This window comes from Aphanomyces astaci (assembly GCF_000520075.1).
Source record: "Aphanomyces astaci strain APO3 unplaced genomic scaffold supercont1.9, whole genome shotgun sequence".
Taxonomy (NCBI): domain Eukaryota; phylum Oomycota; class Saprolegniomycetes; order Saprolegniales; family Verrucalvaceae; genus Aphanomyces; species Aphanomyces astaci.
The window spans coordinates 1,204,481-1,226,255 of NW_009798272.1; the positions used below are offsets into that span (position 1 = coordinate 1,204,481).

Consider the following 21,775-nt stretch of genomic DNA (forward strand, 5'->3'; position numbering starts at 1 on the left):
CGGCAGTCGTCCTTCGGCATGTGCCAACCTCGCCGACCGACGATGTTAACCTTATTGCGATTCTTGTAGGAAGCACACTGAAAGTGGGCGCCTGAACAGATGCAAGGACGACCAGGTAGCATGGAACCAGCGCCTGCATGCGTTGCCCCAGCACGGCACCCGCTCGCTCATGTACGGTGCCCACATCCCAGGCACTGGGATGTGGGCCTGTGTGGATGGGCAGCGATGGCGGATACGGACGAATTGCGCGGCAAGTTTGGAACGCCCCGGTGATATCGCAGTCACTGAACGTTTAGGGCTCGACAAAGGCGGAAAGACGCGCTATAATCTGCGAGTACCAGAAATATCTGGGACAGAGCAACGCCCTGCAGTGTAATTTATCGCGTCGGTACTCGATGTCCGTGAGTGCCTGGATAGACCCATTCTCGATGCGCTGGATTACGCTGTTCCATTTCAACCGCGACTATAATTCCATCACAAACGATGAGTGGGTCGCATGGTTCAAGTCAGCGTTTGAGGAATACCCTTAAGTCGTTTTGAAGCAACTTATGCGGTGAGCTATTCGTTTCAATACGAAGCTCTTGGATGCGGAGTCCCGCGTTGGTCGTATGTTGGACGAGTTGATGCGCTCGTTGGAGCAAGACCATCTCCATCAAGAAGGCAAGATCGTCGTCGAAGTCATGACGAAGTCGATCAAGCCGGAATCTCTGAAGAGAGCTATTCAAAGCGTTGAAGAGCGACGTCTTCCGTTACGGTAACCGGCTGCGAACCTTTGCATGTGGGCAGCAGCTGTACGTTGGACTCAGCTGTACGTTGGACTCGATGACGAGTGTAAACCTTCACCTGCAGCGAGGCCGGTTGAAGTTCCAAGACGTGAAGGTGGCCGGGAAGATGTCGCCAAGAATAATGGCAGAGTCGCCGGAAAGGTCGAGGCGATCAATGCCCAAGACCGCCGGGCCACCTACCAAGAAGGCTGCTTGAAGTGCGGTGAAATGAGTCACCGTGTGGCACGGTTTCGCTTGGCGAAGCCAAAACGCTATTGGCAGGCATTTTCACGGACGCCAGTGACCTGTTTAGGGGGTACGGCCACCAAACAAGTACCGTCTGCAGACCTGGACTTGCCTCTCGAAGACCTGCGGCACCAGCCGGTTGCGTTCATTAGTGGGTCGCTTTCTGGCGCGAGTGCAGCTGATCTATCGTCGAGAAGAAGGGCTATGCAGTGGTCGAGTCATGCAAGAGACTCGACTACCTGGTCGTACGCCCTGGTGTACATTTTCAACCCAAGTGGCACAAACGCCAAGATGGCAAAGTACCTGGCGGACAAGCTTTAGCGATGGTTGCTGGTGATATCGGCTTTCCCGTACACAATTGAGTGCGTCTCGGGTGACGCGAATGTAAGGGTTAACCTCCTGAGCCGAATGGGTTCGGCTTCGACGGACCAACCAGTTGCGAATGTTCGCAAGTTGATCCTGTGGTGTCGTGCTGCAAGAAGTGGATTTCGAGTGACCGACAGCCGCTACGATCAGCGGCATCTAACCTTCAACCATGAAACGGGGAGGGATCCCCTCAAACGGCGTGGATTGGGATGACTCCCATTTTTACGTGGACCCAGAGGGGCGAATCTGGATCCCAGACGGTGCTGTTGACCTGCAGCAGCGGATTGGTGTGATCGCTCACCAAGGAGCCAGCGGTCACCGTCGCATCGCAGCGACGACCAAGTCGGCATCCGACAAGTTTGTGTGGACGACGCTTTCCACGGACGTCGAAACGTGCGTGTGTGTCTGTTTGCACTGCCTCTGCATTGACAGAGAAATGGTTCCCAGTCCATTGGGTTCGTCGCTTCACGCGAAAAAAGCCGGACGAGCTCATCCATTTCGACTGATTGTCGATGGCCATGGCCAAGTCTGGCAAAAAACAAGCGCTTGTCGTGAAGGACGACATGAGTGGCTTTGTGCAGCTGCTCGTGTAGTTTCCGAAATTGTCAAATAAATACTTGAACTAGCCAATCACAACTAAGAAAACAAATTACTCGACTATGATTGGTTAATAATTTCCGGCCGAATTTAAATCAAAGTGAACCCCACGACTTGATAACATTGGATGTCATACCACCAACACGTGGCCATGACCACGAAGCATCGCAAGACCAACCCTCGCCCAAAAGCTGAGCGTCGTTCGCTTGGCAGAGGATAGGAGTGTCAAAAACGCCTCTTTGACTTTGGGCTAATACGTGAGTGGATGCGCGAAAAGGCCAAGTTGATGGGTTCAAATGATCCAAGACAAGAAACAAGAACACTGGTACGATAAGCCCATCCTTCCAGACAGTGACGAGCTCGTGACTTACATGGAGGACCTTCGTCGGGACGAGGTGGCCACCACGTCGTCCCACATGATGCAGTTCCTACGAGCCAGCAACATGCCTTGGATTGAAGACTACTTCCTCCTTATCACAAAAAGAGTGAGGATGTTGGGACGATATCTATTATATGACGTTCAGTATGACGAAGAGAATAGAAATATCCTCTCAACCTGTATGTTTTTTCAGAAAACAGAGATCACGACAAAGCCATGTATGATATCATGCAACTATTAGTCACTTGGACGTGCAAAAGTCATCTGTAGTTGAAAATTTTTACGTATCGCGGGCACCAAAAGGCTTTTCAATGTCTTTAACGCGCATCCCACAGGATAGCACCACACGACAATGCACATATGACGAGCTAAACGCTTCCAAATGAGCCCTGGAAACACCGACTCGGTTCCCATATCACCACGAACCATCTCGAGTGCTTCAAAGCTTTTAGAACTTGAACAAAAGGAATAGCCATTCTAAAAGGAGTATCATTTGGCCCCAGGTGTCACGAACCAGGGTACGGGAGGTTCGCCTCCCCGATGCCGTCGGTGCTTCGGCGGCGGCGGTGAGTGTACAGAGGGACGGGGTTCGCCCAACTAAAGCTCCGGCTATCGATCGGTCGCCAATGGCGCTACTCCTGACGACGCTCGGTTTAATGCTGCCTCCGCATGAAGCCGTTCGCTCGTCTCGTCCCTTTGTCTACGCCACTCCCAGTGCCAGCGCTCCCGGTTCGGTTCGCTTGGCTCCAGTGGCCCTAGACCAGATGCCCCGACGATGATTGCTCGCGGAATGACGGCCACCCATGCATCCAAGGACGCTCGCGTTGACGACGCCGCGCAACCACCTGCGCCACAAGTCAGTCCACTCACTCTACGATGCGAAGCCCAAGAACCTCTTAGGTGCGACTTCATGCGCACTTAGGAGCTTAGGTATACGCGAGCATTATGTAAAATAAGAATGCACCGTTCGTCACACACAAAAGGAGTATCATGTGCGTGTGAATCACCAGTAGCAGAAACAAAAGATGCATTATAATTCGATATGTGCCTCAGAAAGGACAGACGGTGAGCACATGGTGTCGTCAATTCTGTAGCGAACGAAGGGAGGTATTTTTGCATTAGAGCGATTCAAGTTGCAGTGCTCTCAACACGTCCATGAAAACAATGATCGCCACGCTTATCCTTCAGATCGCATCAGGCGCATGATTTCGCGACCGTTAGTTTGCGGACGTAGTGTTTGATGTCCAGTTTCGCGAGAACAGGTCACATGACGAGCTTCACCCGGTCGTTATGCATGTCCTGGTTGAGAGTGCGTAGCTTTACAGGGGGTATTTATCCAAATGATCATTCCTGCAAGCAAATCATTGGAGTGATATCGAAAATATCGCTACGTAGTGACGAACTGACCATCCGTGGAATACAACAGATCCCACAGCTGTGCTAGACATGTCGAATGTTGGACATGGTGTAGGGCAGACACCATGAAGGTGCATCAGTTTGGAGACCAAGCATCAGAGGGGAAATTGCAAGCATGCACCCAAACACAGTATGCCGAAGATTGATTTCACTTATTTGTTCTCGTTTTTTACTCCATTTCCAGACCCCAAACGTTATCGCAGGCAAGACGCCACGATTGGATTTTGGTGGGCGAGTTCGACTCCTGAAATCTCGTGGCCCCATATTCCACGAGGAAATCCCAGTACACCAAGGCCCTGGGTGCATGAAATGTCATGGATCGGCATAGGCTCTTGCGGCAACGTCTGTCGACAACAGACACGACCTCGAGGAAACCTGAATCGCATTCGCCAAGAAGATTCCAGAGCTCATTTGGAAGCGTTTAGCTCGTCATCTGCATTGCCGTGTGGTGCTATCCGGTGAGATGCGCGTGAAAGACATACTCATTCGGCATGTTTGGCTTGCGGCATTTTTCGAGTAGTTCGTGCTTGTGAGTATACAGTATATGCTGAGTCGTGGACGCCAATAGGTTTGCAAAACGGACTGCAACTTTTGGCGGCGTTGCACGTATCCAGCTCGGTTTTGATCCGCATCGGCAGTGTGATTCCCATTTGCATTAACGTTTTGTATGTGCCAAGGACAATGAAACATATTTGACTTTTCCAAAAATAAGCTCCTTTTCCCACCCAAAACACGGAGACGTCACCCAAAGTCAGCTTCGAAACGGTACTCCACATCGAAATTTTGGCGATTAGCTTTGGAGTCATCTAAACGGCACGTGTAGGCAGTCACTTGGAAACAGTGGTAGTGCTGGGTATTTTGGATCGATATGATATGCACACATCGGTCGACGGACGGCTCATCAGTCGTACGTATATACGACTATTTTCCATCCAAAGATGTAAACCCACTTTGCTGGCGGTTGCGTTAGGTGAGACAAGCGAGGGTTTCGACAGCGGGAATGTATATTTACATTTAAAGTGGTAATGTCCGAGAATCATAACTGTAGAAATGTCCAAAATGCGGAAGGAATGCGGGACAGAAAAAGACCAAACAGCAGTCTGGGCGACGTGTGTGGTTTCGAGATAGTACATTGAATATCATGTGGTCTTATAGTGTAGCGGTTATCACGTCTCCTTGACGTGGAGAAGGTCCCCGGTTCAAGTCCGGGTATGACCAACCTTTTTTATGTCCTTGATACTTATCTTTCATATTTTTCACCTTGCATCGAGCCACTGCATTCTTCAACGCAACTTACACAGTTTCGGTTGCTTCGACACGATGCTCCACATACTCGTTTCGCGCCGTTGGCCATGATTTTTGTTAAATTGACACGTATATGAACTCCTGCTTTGCAGCGATCCTCAATACAAGATGGAAACAGTAAAGTATCACATCTTGTCATATATTATCGTCTGAGCCATTTCGTGGAAGTACGTCGTCATCATCGCGCTCAGCTTTCAAGTTTTTTCTGATTCCCTCTTGACAGGAGATGATAGTGTAGTTCGTGACATGATCAGTCAAGTCCAATCACTATACTGGTACCAACTCACATCGATTCCGCATGCCACGTCAAGTGTCATCCCGCTACCGGAAGGGTGTAGTTTCCGAAATTGTCAAATAAATACTTGAACTAGCCAATCACAACTAAGAAAACAAATTACTCGACTATGATTGGTTAATAATTTCCGGCCGAATTTAAATCAAAGTGAACCCCACGACTTGATAACATTGGATGTCATACCACCAACACGTGGCCATGACCACGAAGCATCGCAAGACCAACCCTCGCCCAAAAGCTGAGCGTCGTTCGCTTGGCAGAGGATAGGAGTGTCAAAAACGCCTCTTTGACTTTGGGCTAATACGTGAGTGGATGCGCGAAAAGGCCAAGTTGATGGGTTCAAATGATCCAAGACAAGAAACAAGAACACTGGTACGATAAGCCCATCCTTCCAGACAGTGACGAGCTCGTGACTTACATGGAGGACCTTCGTCGGGACGAGGTGGCCACCACGTCGTCCCACATGATGCAGTTCCTACGAGCCAGCAACATGCCTTGGATTGAAGACTACTTCCTCCTTATCACAAAAAGAGTGAGGATGTTGGGACGATATCTATTATATGACGTTCAGTATGACGATGAGAATAGAAATATCCTCTCAACCTGTATTTTTTTTCAGAAAACAGAGATCACGACAAAGCCATGTATGATATCATGCAACTATTAGTCACTTGGACGTGCAAAAGTCATCTGTAGTCGAAATTTTTTACCCATCCCACAGGATAGCACCACACGACAATGCACATATGACGAGCTAAACGCTTCCAAATGAGCCCTGGAAACACCGACTCGGTTCCCATATCACCACGAACCATCTCGAGTGCTTCAAAGCTTTTAGAACTTGAACAAAAGGAATAGCCATTCTAAAAGGAGTATCATTTGGCCCCAGGTGTCACGAACCAGGGTACGGGAGGTTCGCCTCCCCGAAGCCGTCGGTGCTTCGGCGGCGGCGGTGAGTGTACAGAGGGACGGGGTTCGCCCAACTAAAGCTCCGGCTATCGATCGGTCGCCAATGGCGCTACTCCTGACGACGCTCGGTTTAATGCTGCCTCCGCATGAAGCCGTTCGCTCGTCTCGTCCCTTTGTCTACGCCACTCCCAGTGCCAGCGCTCCCGGTTCGGTTCGCTTGGCTCCAGTGGCCCTAGACCAAGATGCCCCGACAACGATTGCTCGCGGAATGACGGCCACCCATGCATCCAAGGACGCTCGCGTTGACGACGCCGCGCAACCACCTGCGCCACAAGTCAGTCCACTCACTCACTCTACGATGCGAAGCCCAAGAACCTCTTAGGTGCGACTTCATGCGCACTTAGGAGCTTAGGTATACGCGAGCATTATGTAAAATAAGAATGCACCGTTCGTCACACACAAAAGGAGTATCATGTGCGTGTGAATCACCAGTAGCAGAAACAAAAGATGCATTATAATTCGATATGTGCCTCAGAAAGGACAGACGGTGAGCACATGGTGTCGTCAATTCTGTAGCGAACGAAGGGAGGTATTTTTGCATTAGAGCGATTCAAGTTGCAGTGCTCTCAACACGTCCATGAAAACAATGATCGCCACGCTTATCCTTCAGATCGCATCAGGCGCATGATTTCGCGACCGTTAGTTTGCGGACGTAGTGTTTGATGTCCAGTTTCGCGAGAACAGGTCACATGACGAGCTTCACCCGGTCGTTATGCATGTCCTGGTTGAGAGTGCGTAGCTTTACAGGGGGTATTTATCCAAATGATCATTCCTGCAAGCAAATCATTGGAGTGATATCGAAAATATCGCTACGTAGTGACGAACTGACCATCCGTGGAATACAACAGATCCCACAGCTGTGCTAGACATGTCGAATGTTGGACATGGTGTAGGGCAGACACCATGAAGGTGCATCAGTTTGGAGACCAAGCATCAGAGGGGAAATTGCAAGCATGCACCCAAACACAGTATGCCGAAGATTGATTTCACTTATTTGTTCTCGTTTTTTACTCCATTTCCAGACCCCAAACGTTATCGCAGGCAAGACGCCACGATTGGATTTTGGTGGGCGAGTTCGACTCCTGAAATCTCGTGGCCCCATATTCCACGAGGAAATCCCAGTACACCAAGGCCCTGGGTGCATGAAATGTCATGGATCGGCATAGGCTCTTGCGGCAACGTCTGTCGACAACAGACACGACCTCGAGGAAACCTGATCGCATTCACCAAGAAGATTCCAGAGCTCATTTGGAAGCGTTTAGCTCGTCATCTGCATTGCCGTGTGGTGCTATCCGGTGAGATGCGCGTGAAAGACATACTCATTCGGCATGTTTGGCTTGCGGCATTTTTCGAGTAGTTCGTGCTTGTGAGTATACAGTATATGCTGAGTCGTGGACGCCAATAGGTTTGCAAAACGGACTGCAACTTTTGGCGGCGTTGCACGTATCCAGCTCGGTTTTGATCCGCATCGGCAGTGTGATTCCCATTTGCATTAACGTTTTGTATGTGCCAAGGACAATGAAACATATTTGACTTTTCCAAAAATAAGCTCCTTTTCCCACCCAAAACACGGAGACGTCACCCAAAGTCAGCTTCGAAACGGTACTCCACATCGAAATTTTGGCGATTAGCTTTGGAGTCATCTAAACGGCACGTGTAGGCAGTCACTTGGAAACAGTGGTAGTGCTGGGTATTTTGGATCGATATGATATGCACACATCGGTCGACGGACGGCTCATCAGTCGTACGTATATACGACTATTTTCCATCCAAAGATGTAAACCCACTTTGCTGGCGGTTGCGTTAGGTGAGACAAGCGAGGGTTTCGACAGCGGGAATGTATATTTACATTTAAAGTGGTAATGTCCGAGAATCATAACTGTAGAAATGTCCAAAATGCGGAAGAAATGCGGGACAGAAAAAGACCAAACAGCAGTCTGGGCGACGTGTGTGGTTTCGAGATAGTACATTGAATATCATGTGGTCTTATAGTGTAGCGGTTATCACGTCTCCTTGACGTGGAGAAGGTCCCCGGTTCAAGTCCGGGTATGACCAACCTTTTTTATGTCCTTGATACTTATCTTTCATATTTTTCACCTTGCATCGAGCCACTGCATTCTTCAACGCAACTTACACAGTTTCGGTTGCTTCGACACGATGCTCCACATACTCGTTTCGCGCCGTTGGCCATGATTTTTGTTAAATTGACACGTATATGAACTCCTGCTTTGCAGCGATCCTCAATACAAGATGGAAACAGTAAAGTATCACATCTTGTCATATATTATCGTCTGAGCCATTTCGTGGAAGTACGTCGTCATCATCGCGCTCAGCTTTCAAGTTTTTTCTGATTCCCTCTTGACAGGAGATGATAGTGTAGTTCGTGACATGATCAGTCAAGTCCAATCACTATACTGGTACCAACTCACATCGATTCCGCATGCCACGTCAAGTGTCATCCCGCTACCGGAAGGGTGTAGTTTCCGAAATTGTCAAATAAATACTTGAACTAGCCAATCACAACTAAGAAAACAAATTACTCGACTATGATTGGTTAATAATTTCCGGCCGAATTTAAATCAAAGTGAACCCCACGACTTGATAACATTGGATGTCATACCACCAACACGTGGCCATGACCACGAAGCATCGCAAGACCAACCCTCGCCCAAAAGCTGAGCGTCGTTCGCTTGGCAGAGGATAGGAGTGTCAAAAACGCCTCTTTGACTTTGGGCTAATACGTGAGTGGATGCGCGAAAAGGCCAAGTTGATGGGTTCAAATGATCCAAGACAAGAAACAAGAACACTGGTACGATAAGCCCATCCTTCCAGACAGTGACGAGCTCGTGACTTACATGGAGGACCTTCGTCGGGACGAGGTGGCCACCACGTCGTCCCACATGATGCAGTTCCTACGAGCCAGCAACATGCCTTGGATTGAAGACTACTTCCTCCTTATCACAAAAAGAGTGAGGATGTTGGGACGATATCTATTATATGACGTTCAGTATGACGATGAGAATAGAAATATCCTCTCAACCTGTATTTTTTTTCAGAAAATAGAGATCACGACAAATCCATGTATGATATCATGCAACTATTAGTCACTTGGACGTGCAAAAGTCATCTGTAGTTGAAAATTTTTACGTATCGCGGGCACCAAATGGCTTTTCAATGTCTTTCACGCGCATCCCACAGGATAGCACCACACGACAATGCACATATGACGAGCTAAACGCTTCCAAATGAGCCCTGGAAACACCGACTCGGTTCCCATATCACCACGAACCATCTCGAGTGCTTCAAAGCTTTTAGAACTTGAACAAAAGGAATAGCCATTCTAAAAGGAGTATCATTTGGCCCCAGGTGTCACGAACCAGGGTACGGGAGGTTCGCCTCCCCGAAGCCGTCGGTGCTTCGGCGGCGGCGGTGAGTGTACAGAGGGACGGGGTTCGCCCAACTAAAGCTCCGGCTATCGATCGGTCGCCAATGGCGCTACTCCTGACGACGCTCGGTTTAATGCTGCCTCCGCATGAAGCCGTTCGCTCGTCTCGTCCCTTTGTCTACGCCACTCCCAGTGCCAGCGCTCCCGGTTCGGTTCGCTTGGCTCCAGTGGCCCTAGACCAGATGCCCCGACGATGATTGCTCGCGGAATGACGGCCACCCATGCATCCAAGGACGCTCGCGTTGACGACGCCGCGCAACCACCTGCGCCACAAGTCAGTCCACTCACTCTACGATGCGAAGCCCAAGAACCTCTTAGGTGCGACTTCATGCGCACTTAGGAGCTTAGGTATACGCGAGCATTATGTAAAATAAGAATGCACCGTTCGTCACACACAAAAGGAGTATCATGTGCGTGTGAATCACCAGTAGCAGAAACAAAAGATGCATTATAATTCGATATGTGCCTCAGAAAGGACAGACGGTGAGCACATGGTGTCGTCAATTCTGTAGCGAACGAAGGGAGGTATTTTTGCATTAGAGCGATTCAAGTTGCAGTGCTCTCAACACGTCCATGAAAACAATGATCGCCACGCTTATCCTTCAGATCGCATCAGGCGCATCATTTCGCGACCGTAAATTTGCGGACGTAGTGCTTGATGTCCAGTTTCGCGAGAACAGACCATATGACGAGCTTCACTGGGTAGTTATGCGTGTCGTGGCTGAGAGTGCGTAGCTTTACAGGGGGTATTTATCCGACACCGCCATGACCGCTCAGGCTCTGATGACGTGGTTTACCACGTTTGATTGCGCTGACACAAGGGTTTCAGATGGCGGCACTCACTTCAAGAACGAAGTGATCGAGAAGGTGCGGAAGTTGGTGGGTGCCCACCTTCACATCACGACGGCCTACAGTCCTTGGGCGAAGGGGACTGTTGAAGTAGTCAAACGACTAGTGCTGCGTGCCGATAAAAAGGCTGCTCATTGAAATGAAGCTGAACGTGGACGAATGGCCGCATGTCTTGTCCCTCGTTCAAGGTGTCCTCAACCATCATCCGGGGGACAGACTGGGAGGAATTGCACCTGTTTCAGCATTTACAGGCCTGCCAGGACCCCGCTGGCAGGAATTATCCACCCAAAGTCCAAGGAAGTTTATGTCGCGGACTGGCTACGATGCCTGTCAGAATCATGAAGAAATACACCGCAACGTCGCGGTGCAAAGTAACAAGTTGTGTCAGCAAGCGTGTGGACGCCGCGACATTTTGAACTTCTCGGATGAGTTATCAATCGAAGGACAAAATTGGCCTCGCATTGTCACGGACCCTGCCAAGTGACCTCAGTCGTCACAGACCATGTCATGAAGACTCAGCAGCTCGTGCCACCGTACGAAGTCACGGTCCGTCATGCGCGCCGATTAAGTATGTACCACGAAGGTGGTAGAGAGGTGACCGAAGACCTGGAGCTGCGTTTAGATGGCAATTTCACGTGGAGCGATCGGACGAGGCGTGTTGTGTAGATCACCAACACCAAGTTATCGTGAAGTGGCTTGGACTCGACGAATCGTCCTGGGAACCTGCGGCGAATTTGCTGGACGACATTCCAGTCGTATTTCGCAAGTGGGTCGCGGCCAACAAGGAAGACCCTGCCGTGACCGCCCTCAGCAACACACTGGACTTTCCGTAGGGGGAAGTGTTCTGCAGCGTGCAGAGCAATTGGGTCGCGCGTCGGTTTAACCCATTGCAAACACACACACTCTGTGTGTGTGTCGTGTCAAAGGTTCCGAGACCTTAGTGGATGTACTGAGTACTTTATTGAATGGTAGTTAGTAGTCGCCTCATGGCGTGTTTATCTCACTAAAGTCAGTGTTATATTTGCTACCTTGACAAGGTCCCGTGGCCGAAAGCCAAGAAGAAAGGGGAGACAAAAGACCCTCGTTCGGCGTGGACTGGGCTGTCCGTCGCGGATGAGGCCATTAGAGCCTGTTCGGAGTAAATCCGATTTATGAAAATACATGTATAATTTAATAATAACCACCGGAAAATCGCCGGACCTGCAAACTATAATATTGAACTAAGTTTAAGGGATTGTTTCCTTCTGTACCGATTTTGAAACGCAACTGTACAGTGAAGTGCTGCAGGCACCAGGACTGTAACCGTGCCCATCATCCGGCTACTAACCGGATGACTAGTCGACACCTCTTCAGTCCAAGGTGTCTTTTCGCAGACTAACATGCCCTCTTGCGCAACCAAGGTGTTCTCCCGACGATACATCAATGGTTGGTTGCGCGTAGCTTAGTGATAGCGTAGTAGTCTTAACGCTATCAATTCATTCTTGATTCTACCATCTCCTGCGTCTTCCTCTGCGCACGCCCACACCTGGTAGCACTCCACGTTCGTCCAGTCGACCAACATTATGTCGTTCACCAACACCGCAGCCCATCAGGCGGCCCTCGCCCTTTTGCGTCGCGGTTTTGGCGACAACGATACCGCGCTACTCCTTGGCGGGATGACTCCCGATAACCAAATACGCCTTGTGGAAGACATCGGTAGCACGATTGATCTCTCGGTCGCCGAAGCTACGGCCGCCCAGAAAGCATTGGAGGAACAAGTCACCCAAATGTCTTCGCACGGGCGAAACCTTGAAGATTCTCTTCGCGTCGCTCGCGAAAAAATCGCGTCCCTAGAAGAACAAGCCTCCACCATGACGTCACATGGTCGCACCCTCCAAGATTCTCTGCGCATCGCTCACGATGAGATCGCGCACCTCACGCGCGCTTCGGAGTCGGAAACGCCATCGTCTTCTCGCCTGAAGTCGATCAAGCTGGAAGTTGCCAAATTCGGCGGAGCGGAGTCTGACAAAATTCCTCCGCTGGCTTTTACAAGTCAGCACTGCTGCTGACGCTCAGCGTATCCCCGACGACGCCACCCGCGTAGCTTTCGCGATGTCTCATTTGAAGGGTCGTGCGGAAGATTGGGCGTTCTCCAAACGCTTGACGGACCACCACTGCTTCCCATCTTTCGCGGTCTTTGAGACCGAACTCAAGGCAATGTTCCTGCCACCCAACAGCGACTTTCGTTATCGCTCGCAATATCTGGCTTGCAAGCAAGGGAAACGCCCCCTTCAGGAGTTCATCCATGATCTTCGCTTCTTGGCTGCGAACATCAACGATGAAGAGTCACTCCCGGAGCCCCTACGGGTGACCGTTTTCATGGACGGTCTCAACCAAGGCCCGGCGCGCACAGCTGTTTCGCGCCTACCCGGACACCTTCGAAGAAGCCGTCCGAATCGCGCTTTCGGAATCATTTTCCTCCTCCTTCGTGCACGCACGCGCGGCATCGTCATACATGGATGTCTCCATGCTTGCCCAGGCATCGGACGACCGCACGTGTTTCAATTGCGGTCGCCCGGGACACTTCTCCCGCGCATGCCCGCCGTGTGGCGTCAGCCGCTCCTCCCTCACACGGTTTCTCCCGTGCCACGCCTGATACCCCTTCGCGTCGCCCTCCGAACGGTCCACCTAACCGCTTCAATCGTGAACGCCGTGGTGGCTCACGCTCGACATTCCGCCCCGCTCCGAGCTCGAATGCGGTGGGAAACGGTCGCTCCCAGTAGGCGCGAGGTGACCTACTGGGGACACCCTAGGTCCTTTGGAGGTGTGTGGCGTGCTGACACACTCTCAGGACCTAGCCTCGGACACAGACCTTCTTCCGTGTCGAGTTGGGCTCCAACCCAACAAAATGATTTGTTTGGAACTTGTCGTGCCTGGCTTCCCGGCTAGGCTCTCTGCTTTAATCGATTGTGGGACGTCGAACAACTACGCCAGCCGCACCACTCTCTCTCGCCTCAACCGCTTACCCTCTTCGGATCCCTTCAACAGGGTTCGCGTTCAGATGGCCGACGGCCACACTGCGTCTCAGCCACGCATAATCGTCGACGTTCCCATCACCTTCGACGGTTTCGAGTCGGTCGAACCGTTCTATGTTATCGACCTCGATGAGAGATGGGATCTCATCATCAGGATGTCCTGGCTGGAGTCCCACTAGCCATGGATTGACTTGAAGGCCAAATCCGTGCACAAGGTTACTTGGCTCAATGCGAGCCAACCCTGGATTCATCGGCGGGCTGCCGATCGCCTTCCCCCGTCCACCACCAACCCGCTTGGTCCTCCGTTAGAGGCGATGGGTAATGATCTCGTCTCTCCTAGCCCCGCAGTGCGCTCATTGGCCCCAGCGCCCGCGGCCCCAACGGACCCAACCACGGTGATGCACAACACCCCTTTCGTGCCCCCAACATAGTCGCCCTCTGTTGTTATCGGTGAGGCTCCATTATCGCCCCCGATAGCTGCCTCGACCTTGGCGGCCACGTTTATCGAAGAAACGTGTAACTTGAACGAACTCCCTCGAACGTCTTCCGAGATCCTGGCACTGCCAGAGATGACCTTCCACTCGCTCGTGGAATCTCTCCGCGCCCACGATATCGCCGCCTTGGCGATGATCACTGTCGAAGAAGAGACGGATCTCTTTTCGACCTCGACCGCAGATGACTCGGTCCTCACCGCTCCTTTGAAGTCCCAGACGTGGGACTCCCTGCGATCCAACCCCTATTACGACCTCCTCCAAGAATTTGAGGACGTCTTCCCCCATGAGGTGCCGTGTCGACTCCCATTCGACAAGGGCATTCAACACGAGATTGACCTCGTGCCCGGCGCAAAGTATTGTGTCACTCGGCAATGACCGCTTCCTCGTGACCAAGTCGATGCCATCGACGCATTCTTCGCGGCCCGCAAGGCGGCGGGTTACGTCCGCGAGAGCATTTCCCCTCACAGCAGCCCGACCTTCTATGTAAAGAAGCCCGGTGGGAAATGGCGTATTGTACACGCCTTTAACAAATTGAACGCATCCACAATTCCGGCTCAGACGCCGATTCCTCGCAAGGACGTTATTATCGATTCTCCACCATCGACCTTCGCGATGGCTTTTACCTGATCTTGATGCGTCTATGTGACGTCCCGAAAACGGCGGTTTCTATGCCGAGTGGCATGTTATGGGAGTGGCTGGTCATGCCACAAGGTCTATCCAACGCCCCGGCGATGTTCAACCGCATGGTTACCGCGAAGTTCCGCGCGTTTCGCGTCTTCGCCCCGTCGTATTTCGACGACATTTACGTTCACAGTTACGCTTCCTCCGCGCAGTCTGGTCTTGACGTTCACCGCGGCCACCTCCGCAAGGTGCTTGAAGTCCTCCGTGCCAACGGACTCTATGCCAACCTCGCCAAATGCATATTTGGCGTTGGCGAATATCCCGGTCCTGGGAGATTTGGTGGGGTGAATGGATGTCGGGCTGATCCCGAAAAGATCAAGGCCATTTCGGAGAGGCCTATTCCCTCCTCCGTCAAGGATCTTCGTCACTGGTTGGGTCTTGCGACGTACCTGCACAAATACTCGCAAAACTTTGCGGACATCGCCCAGCCGTTGTTTCGGCTTCTCCTCAAGGACGCCCCTTGGGTTTGGGACACCGCTTGTCAGGAGGCTTTCGACGGCCTCAAAACCAACCTTCAACGCGCCCCGATCTTGGCGCCCCCGGACTTCGACAAACCTTTCTCCGTCGTCTGCGACGCCTCGCAGTTACATTTGGCTGCTGCCTGATGCAGCTCGACGCCTCCGGTCGCCCTCGCCCGGTTTCCTACCAAAGCCGCCAACTTCACGCGGCTGAGCAGGTATACCAAGTCCACGACTTGGAACTTCTCTCCATGAAGTACGCCCTAACCAAGTTCCGCATCTACCTCCTCGGCGGTAAACCCTTCGTGGTTTACACCGATCATGCGTCCTTACGTACGGTGACGAAGACACCGCACCTTTCGCAGCACATGGCGCGCTGGATTTCGTTCTTCTTCGAATTCAGATTTTCGGTTCAGTACAAGCCCGGGAAGGACAATATCCTGGCCGACGCCCTATCTCGGCGTCCTGATCTCGAACTGACCACGATCGGTCTTTTAACATCGGGTCTTCACGATCGAATTCGTGCGGCGTACCCCTTTGACGCTGACTGCTCGTCGCGCCTGGTGGCGCTCACCGACCCCGTTTCCCCCAAACCTCGCCGCGCTTCGTCGGCCTTACATCGCTTCGCCCTCGCCGATGGGCTTTTGATGTTTCAACCCACCGCGGATTCGCCGCCGCGCATTGTTGTGCCCGGTGACGCGCAGCTGTCCCTCACTCTCCTTCGATCCTACCATGATTCCCCCAGCGGCAGCCATTTCGGCCGCGACAAAATGCACGCCGTCCTGGCGCGTTCATTCTGGTGACCCCGCATGTACAAATCCGTTGTGCGCTACGTCGCTCTTGCCAGCACACTAAGATCACCGTCTCCTCTCGGGCTCCGCTCCAACCTCTGCCTATTCCTGACGAACTTTGGTCGTCCGTCGCATGGATTTCATGTTTGGCCTGCCGCGCGACGCCCTCGGCAACACCGGCAATATGGTTTGTGTCGACCGAGCGTCGAAGCACGTTATTGCCATCCCCGTCTGGGACACGCTGAGCGGTGCGGATGCCGCTGGCCTCTTTTTCGACCACGTTTTCTGTCGATTCGGCCTGTCTCGCTCCATCGTTTCGGACCGCGACCCGCGGTTCACGGCGAAGTTTTGGTCCACCCTATTCGCCCTATGCGACACCTTGCTCGATATGTCGACTTCGGACCACCCCGGGTCCGACGGCCAAACGGAACGCGCCAACCGCGTCCTCGAAGATATCCTTCGGAGCTACTACTCCGTTTCTACCGGTTCCTTGTGGGCTGCCACGTTACAGCATGCGGTTTTTGCTTACAACGCCTCGGTTCAGGCGTCCACTAGCTTTTCGCCGCATTATGCGGTCCATCTCCAACACCCCCGCCTCCCTCCAATGCTCGACGGTTCGATCTCCAGTGGGGGTGAAATCACTTCGCGGCTCCCTTCTGCAGGTGTACTCTCCAACGCCCCCAGCCGCACTCTCCAAACCATTCAGAGTTTCCTCTCCCGTCGCGTCTCTGTCATGCAACAGATCCATGACAGCATCGCTGCCGCTCAACAGCGCCAATCAACTCAGGCCAACAAACATGGCCGCTCTAACCTCGCGTCTTTCGCCACTGGCGACCAAGTTCTCCTCCACAAGTCGGCGGTACCCGCCCATGCATTCCGCACCCGTGCGGTTGGAATGTCCTCCAACGTCAAGCTACGCAGTGCTTGGCATGACCCCTTTACCGTTCTCCGCGTGGTCAGTCCCACCAACTACAAGCTTGACCTGCCCACCCCATGGCAGATCCATCCGACATTCTATGTGGGTAAACTCAAACGTTATTTACCGTTATTATCTACATCTACGACCGATGAAGCGACGGCAACCGATCCTCTGGATCCCGCGGCGGCCCTTCCCTTCCGCCGCCTCCGACTTATCCTCCTCCCCCGACACCCTAGCCATCGCCGCCCTCGACATCGGCACCACCACTTGTTGCAGCGCCGCAATCGCCCGCGCCCCCGCCCGATAATCTGCGGCTGTTTGCCGCTCCGCCGCTGTCAACTGACTGTCCCGTTGAGGCCCCAACGGCGGATTGTACCCTGCGAACGGATTCGTCGGCTGCGCCGCCGTTGCTCACACCTGCGCATCTTCGCGCGCACACGTCGAAAAACTCGCCGTCGGCGAAGCCCATACGCTCGACCAGGCGCTCACAGGGAGCACCGAAAACCCGCTTGGCGTCAACCACGCCCCTTGCACTTGCGCCGCCGCCGAGTCGCTTGCCCCCGAAGGGGTGAGCGCCCTGGCACCGCCGATCGCCCACGCGAGCGCGATCGTAGGATCGCGATGGACAGCGACGGGTCGGCAGTTCGCTGTGCGAGTCGGGCCAACTACAACTTGGCATTCAGAGGATATGTTAAACAACACATACCTCAGGTCCGCGCCGCATATTTACGCGGGCGGCGATCTGCGCGACAGACCGCGCGTCCAAACGCCCATGCTTCTGTCGCCGCACCCAGGCGAAATTAGACAGCGAATTGGCCAACCACCGCGCTGTCAGCGGCAACTGCCCATGCCGCCCGCTGCCTTGTCCGACCAGCGTCCACACAAACGCTACAAGGTACTCTAGCAATGTTTCATCATTGGAGTTCGATCCGCCCCACGTCAACAGTCCAGCGCTCCAGTGCTCCGGTTCATGCAGCTCGCGCATCGCGCCCTTGAACTCATCGAACCGGTGAAAACTCACCCTCGCAAGCTGCATGCATTCCATGGCAAGCAGCATCCACAACACCCGCAACTCAAACGATTGGGGGCTTGCAAAGAAGCGCAGGTACCGTTCCACGCTGGCAGCATTGGCCGTCTGGTATCCCCAGTCGTCGCGGGTTTCGTCGAACTCGCCCACTACTGTCAATCGGCGCGTAACATCGCGCACATACCCCAAGTCCACCCCACCCGGCAGGCGTGAAAATCCGAGAGCGATCCCAGTCGAATCCCAACTCTCGCTCAACACTTCGTCTCTGGTGAGACCGGTCCGCTCCGGCCCACCAAGTTCGGCTTTCACTTTGACCTCCGTCTTTGCGGTTGCTCCCACGCCGCTCGCCTTTCCTTATGTCCCCCCAACGCCTATAGTGTTGGGATGTTCCCCATCGCCTTATGCTGTCCCAGTCACACCTTCGCAAGGTCACCTTCCTCGCTGCTTCCGCAGCCTCCTTGGCTGCTTCGTCCGCCGCCTTCGCCGCAGCTGCTGCGATCGCTTTGGTCTCTTCGGCAGGCCTTGCCTTTGCCTTCACCTCTTCGGCCGCTCTTGCCTTCTTGGCGGCCTCCTCCCGTGCCTGGTGCTGGTCCAGCAGCTTTTGCACACCTTCGGCGCCCACTGTCTGCATGGCACTTTTCACCAAGTCTGCAGCCGCTTGCTGCTCCAGCTGCCCAAGCCGTTCGCGCTTCACGGCCGCCTTGGCCTCCCAGTCGGCCTTTTGCTGCGCTACTTCGGCCGCGTCCTCGCTTGGCGCCGCTCCGTCGTCATCATCCGACTCGGCTGTGAGGTTCACTACCTCGACTTGCTGCGCCTGCGCTTCGGTCTCTTCCACGCTGTCGTCGGCATCCTCGGCGATTTCGCTCGCCTTGCGCTTCTCGCCTTCGTCTGTCATCTCAATATCAACTGTCACGTCACAATTCCCTGTCATTTTTGACCACGTGATGATGGCACGTTCTGTCTTAAGTAGTGGAGGGTGTAACCGTGCCCATCATCCGGTTACTAACCGGATGACTAGTCGACACCTCTTCAGACCAACGTGTCTTTTCGTATACCGACATGTCTTCTTGCGCAACCAAGGTGTTGTCCCGACGATGCATCAATGGTTGGTTGCGCGTAGCTTAGTGATAGCGTAGTAGTCTTAACGCTATCAATTCATTCTTGATACTACCATCTCCTGCGTCGTCCTCTGCGCACGCCCACAAGGATGACGACATCTACACCACCTCCCAGTCAAGTTGAATCGTTTTTCCAGTCAAGTTGGAATTTAAGACGTCTGCAACGATAAAAAACATACCAAAAAGGTAGGAAACGAACAATTTCAAATACCAAGTTGGAATTTTAACATTCAAGATGAAATGCACTATTGGCCATAGACCATGTCCTCCAATCGAAAGGCTTTTTCGACATTGCTCTGGCAAAACACCACCTCTCGGATCACCAACGACTGGGTAATGCAGGGAAGCGACTCTCGAGCTGCGTCCTCCAACAAGACCATCCGACGCTCCAGATACGTATTGTAGTCGCCGCGGTCAAACATTGCGCTGGTATGATGGGCAAGGTAACCCTTCATCTTGGACTTGAGAACGCTTAAGCAACTTTCAATAGGGTTTAGCATCGGCGAATACGGCCCAAGTCGGAGGAGCGTCATGTCATCATGTTGGACAACGCGTCGTTCCGTTTGCGAGTGGGCTGGCACGTTGTCCAAGATGATGACAACACGCTTGCCTTCGAAATGGTCCCGCCACACGTCGCTTGCCTTCACGACTTGGTAAATCTCTTCAACAAAGCCTGCGTTTTGGTCCATCTTGATGCTTCCACGCTCAAGGCGATGGCAAACAAGGCCCAAGTCGGGTGAGATGGCGCATTGGACTTGCAGATTTGGACCCTTCGAAGGCGGCAATATGATGGATGCGCGTGTGCCTCTTTTTGAGCGTCCTCGGTTTCGCTTGCAGTACAGATTGAAGTTTGTTTCGTCGTAATAGACAATGAAGTCTCCATTGGATTGATGGTGTTTGAGGTGCACAGTGAATTCGTGACGTTTCGCTTTGTTGACTTCATTGTTGCACGATGATGGTTCAACACGCACTTCCTTGACTGTGTAAAGCATGCCCAGGATATGACGGCTGATTGTTTGCTGGGAAATGTTGACTCCAGGGAAGTCGGTGGCGATGAGATCTTTCATTTCGAGAAGGGTGTATTGGCAATTAGAATCGAGATATCTCTCCAAAGCCGCTCGAATCTCCGGTGTGACCTTTGCTTGTTGTGGTCGATGGCCGCCCATGGGCATCAAGGTTGTTCGACCAGTGTTGACAACGCGCCAGGCTGTAGTGGATGCCATGCCATTATGTTTCGCCACGAGCTTCCAGTCGTCGCCGCGCTGGTAGGCTTCGAGTACGCGCTCCTTTTCTTCTGACGTTGGCCCTTTGCGCTTAACGCAGGATGGCATAGCAAGGTCAAGAATTTGGAAGTGAGTCGAAGTTCATTTATTGTTATATCATGCATTCCATCCACTTTTCCCGCTAACGTATTCCAACTTGATTGGATATTATTCCAACTTGATTCGAGTTTTTTCACATCACTTCACTCGTCAAAATTTATACTTTTTATCCATTCCAACTTGACTGGAAAAACGATTCAACTTGACTGGGAGGTGGTGTATATCTTGAGAGAGAACACGTTGGGCCTGTAACCTTCCCCATCACGAGAGTATGCGAACACGAGTACGATCGACGCTAGTTTCGTTGTTCTGCTTGACCGAGACCAACGATAGATTTGATCGAAATGGTTTGTTCAAGACTTGTTCTATTATGCCCTGCTGGAGTATATCCTAGAAGTACAATAATCTTTAGTACTACTGGAATCTTCCGTTTAGTGAGTGAACACCATGTTCGTACGATCACGTCAGGGTCTGAGTGGAAGGTGGAACATCACGGACTAAGAAGTACTTCGGTACTGGGGCACACTGCTGACGCCATCGATACATCAACGCATTGACATACTTGGAGACTACGAGTATGAATACAATACGCCTTGACAGCTACGAGGTGGCCCTTCTACCCACATCGTTGCTGTTAAGGTTTAGTGTGTTTCAATTTCGGATTGCGGCGGTAAGCGAAGAAAGTGCGGTAGCATCGGTGACAAGAGGAGGATGCGCAACTTTGGCGGTGTCAGGGGGAGGAAGTGCATCGGTCTGGCAAGCGGAGGGTTGCGTCCTATTCGACGGTAGAAGACTTGTCGGCAACGGGTTGCTAAGCATCTCTGCAACACCTCCGTGTCTGAGTTGTCTTGCATGGCAAGGATTTAAACATTCATTCTTTTAGCCAATCATAATTCAAAACATCAGCATTTTTAGCCAATAATATCGATGTGGCGTTTTTTGTCGATTTCAACAATCCCCCGAAATTGGCAAATTTGGGTGAAATTGACAATAAAACAAGAGGCAAAAAAGGTCAAAAGCACAATAGATCCACCCAATCAATGGGTCGTAAACGGTCATGTTATCCGGTAATCGTGGGCGTTTTTTGGTGGGCGCAGGCGGCCGACGATTACTACACCATTTCACGTTCAAGTTGAAATGAATTTCCAGTCAATGTGAAATGAACACGTTCGAAACACGACGATTTTCAAATCAACATGAATTCTCTAACATTCCACTTGAAACATACTTTGTTTCATATATATTCTGGTGTATGATTTGGAAGTTGGGTGAGGGAGGGTAGACATGATGAATAAATCACTATTGTATACTGAAGGGTAG

General features: G+C 52.1%; 6 protein-coding genes and 2 non-coding genes across 8 annotated transcripts; all 8 read left to right on the forward strand.

Moving 5' to 3' along the window:
* Nucleotides 1-608: 608 nt before the first annotated feature.
* On the forward strand, nt 609-1,331 carry H257_05194 (hypothetical protein; the record flags this gene model as incomplete). Its single annotated transcript, XM_009829983.1, has 2 exons — nt 609-754; nt 914-1,331. The coding sequence occupies 2 exons, from the start codon at nt 609-611 to the stop codon at nt 1,329-1,331; spliced, it is 564 nt and encodes a 187-aa protein (XP_009828285.1).
* A 214-nt stretch (nt 1,332-1,545) lies between these two features.
* H257_05195 (hypothetical protein) lies at nt 1,546-1,969 on the forward strand (the record flags this gene model as incomplete). The annotated part of the gene is made up of 2 exons (XM_009829984.1): nt 1,546-1,902; nt 1,958-1,969. 2 exons carry the CDS (start codon nt 1,546-1,548, stop codon nt 1,967-1,969), a joined length of 369 nt encoding a protein of 122 aa, XP_009828286.1.
* Nucleotides 1,970-2,269: 300 nt separating this feature from the next.
* Nucleotides 2,270-3,131, forward strand: H257_05196 (hypothetical protein; the record flags this gene model as incomplete). The annotated part of the gene is made up of 2 exons (XM_009829985.1): nt 2,270-2,458; nt 2,856-3,131. 2 exons carry the CDS (start codon nt 2,270-2,272, stop codon nt 3,129-3,131), a joined length of 465 nt encoding a protein of 154 aa, XP_009828287.1.
* A 1,782-nt stretch (nt 3,132-4,913) lies between these two features.
* On the forward strand, nt 4,914-4,986 carry H257_05197. Its single transcript has one exon. It is a non-coding gene; the product is annotated as a tRNA-Val (tRNA).
* A 725-nt stretch (nt 4,987-5,711) lies between these two features.
* On the forward strand, nt 5,712-6,659 carry H257_05198 (hypothetical protein; the record flags this gene model as incomplete). The annotated part of the gene is made up of 2 exons (XM_009829986.1): nt 5,712-5,900; nt 6,258-6,659. The coding sequence occupies 2 exons, from the start codon at nt 5,712-5,714 to the stop codon at nt 6,657-6,659; spliced, it is 591 nt and encodes a 196-aa protein (XP_009828288.1).
* Nucleotides 6,660-8,319: 1,660 nt separating this feature from the next.
* On the forward strand, nt 8,320-8,392 carry H257_05199. Its single transcript has one exon. It is a non-coding gene; the product is annotated as a tRNA-Val (tRNA).
* Nucleotides 8,393-9,117: 725 nt separating this feature from the next.
* On the forward strand, nt 9,118-9,979 carry H257_05200 (hypothetical protein; the record flags this gene model as incomplete). The annotated part of the gene is made up of 2 exons (XM_009829987.1): nt 9,118-9,306; nt 9,704-9,979. 2 exons carry the CDS (start codon nt 9,118-9,120, stop codon nt 9,977-9,979), a joined length of 465 nt encoding a protein of 154 aa, XP_009828289.1.
* Nucleotides 9,980-11,138: 1,159 nt separating this feature from the next.
* On the forward strand, nt 11,139-11,464 carry H257_05201 (hypothetical protein; the record flags this gene model as incomplete). The annotated part of the gene is made up of 2 exons (XM_009829988.1): nt 11,139-11,247; nt 11,298-11,464. 2 exons carry the CDS (start codon nt 11,139-11,141, stop codon nt 11,462-11,464), a joined length of 276 nt encoding a protein of 91 aa, XP_009828290.1.
* Between the last annotated feature and the right edge of the window lie 10,311 nt (nt 11,465-21,775).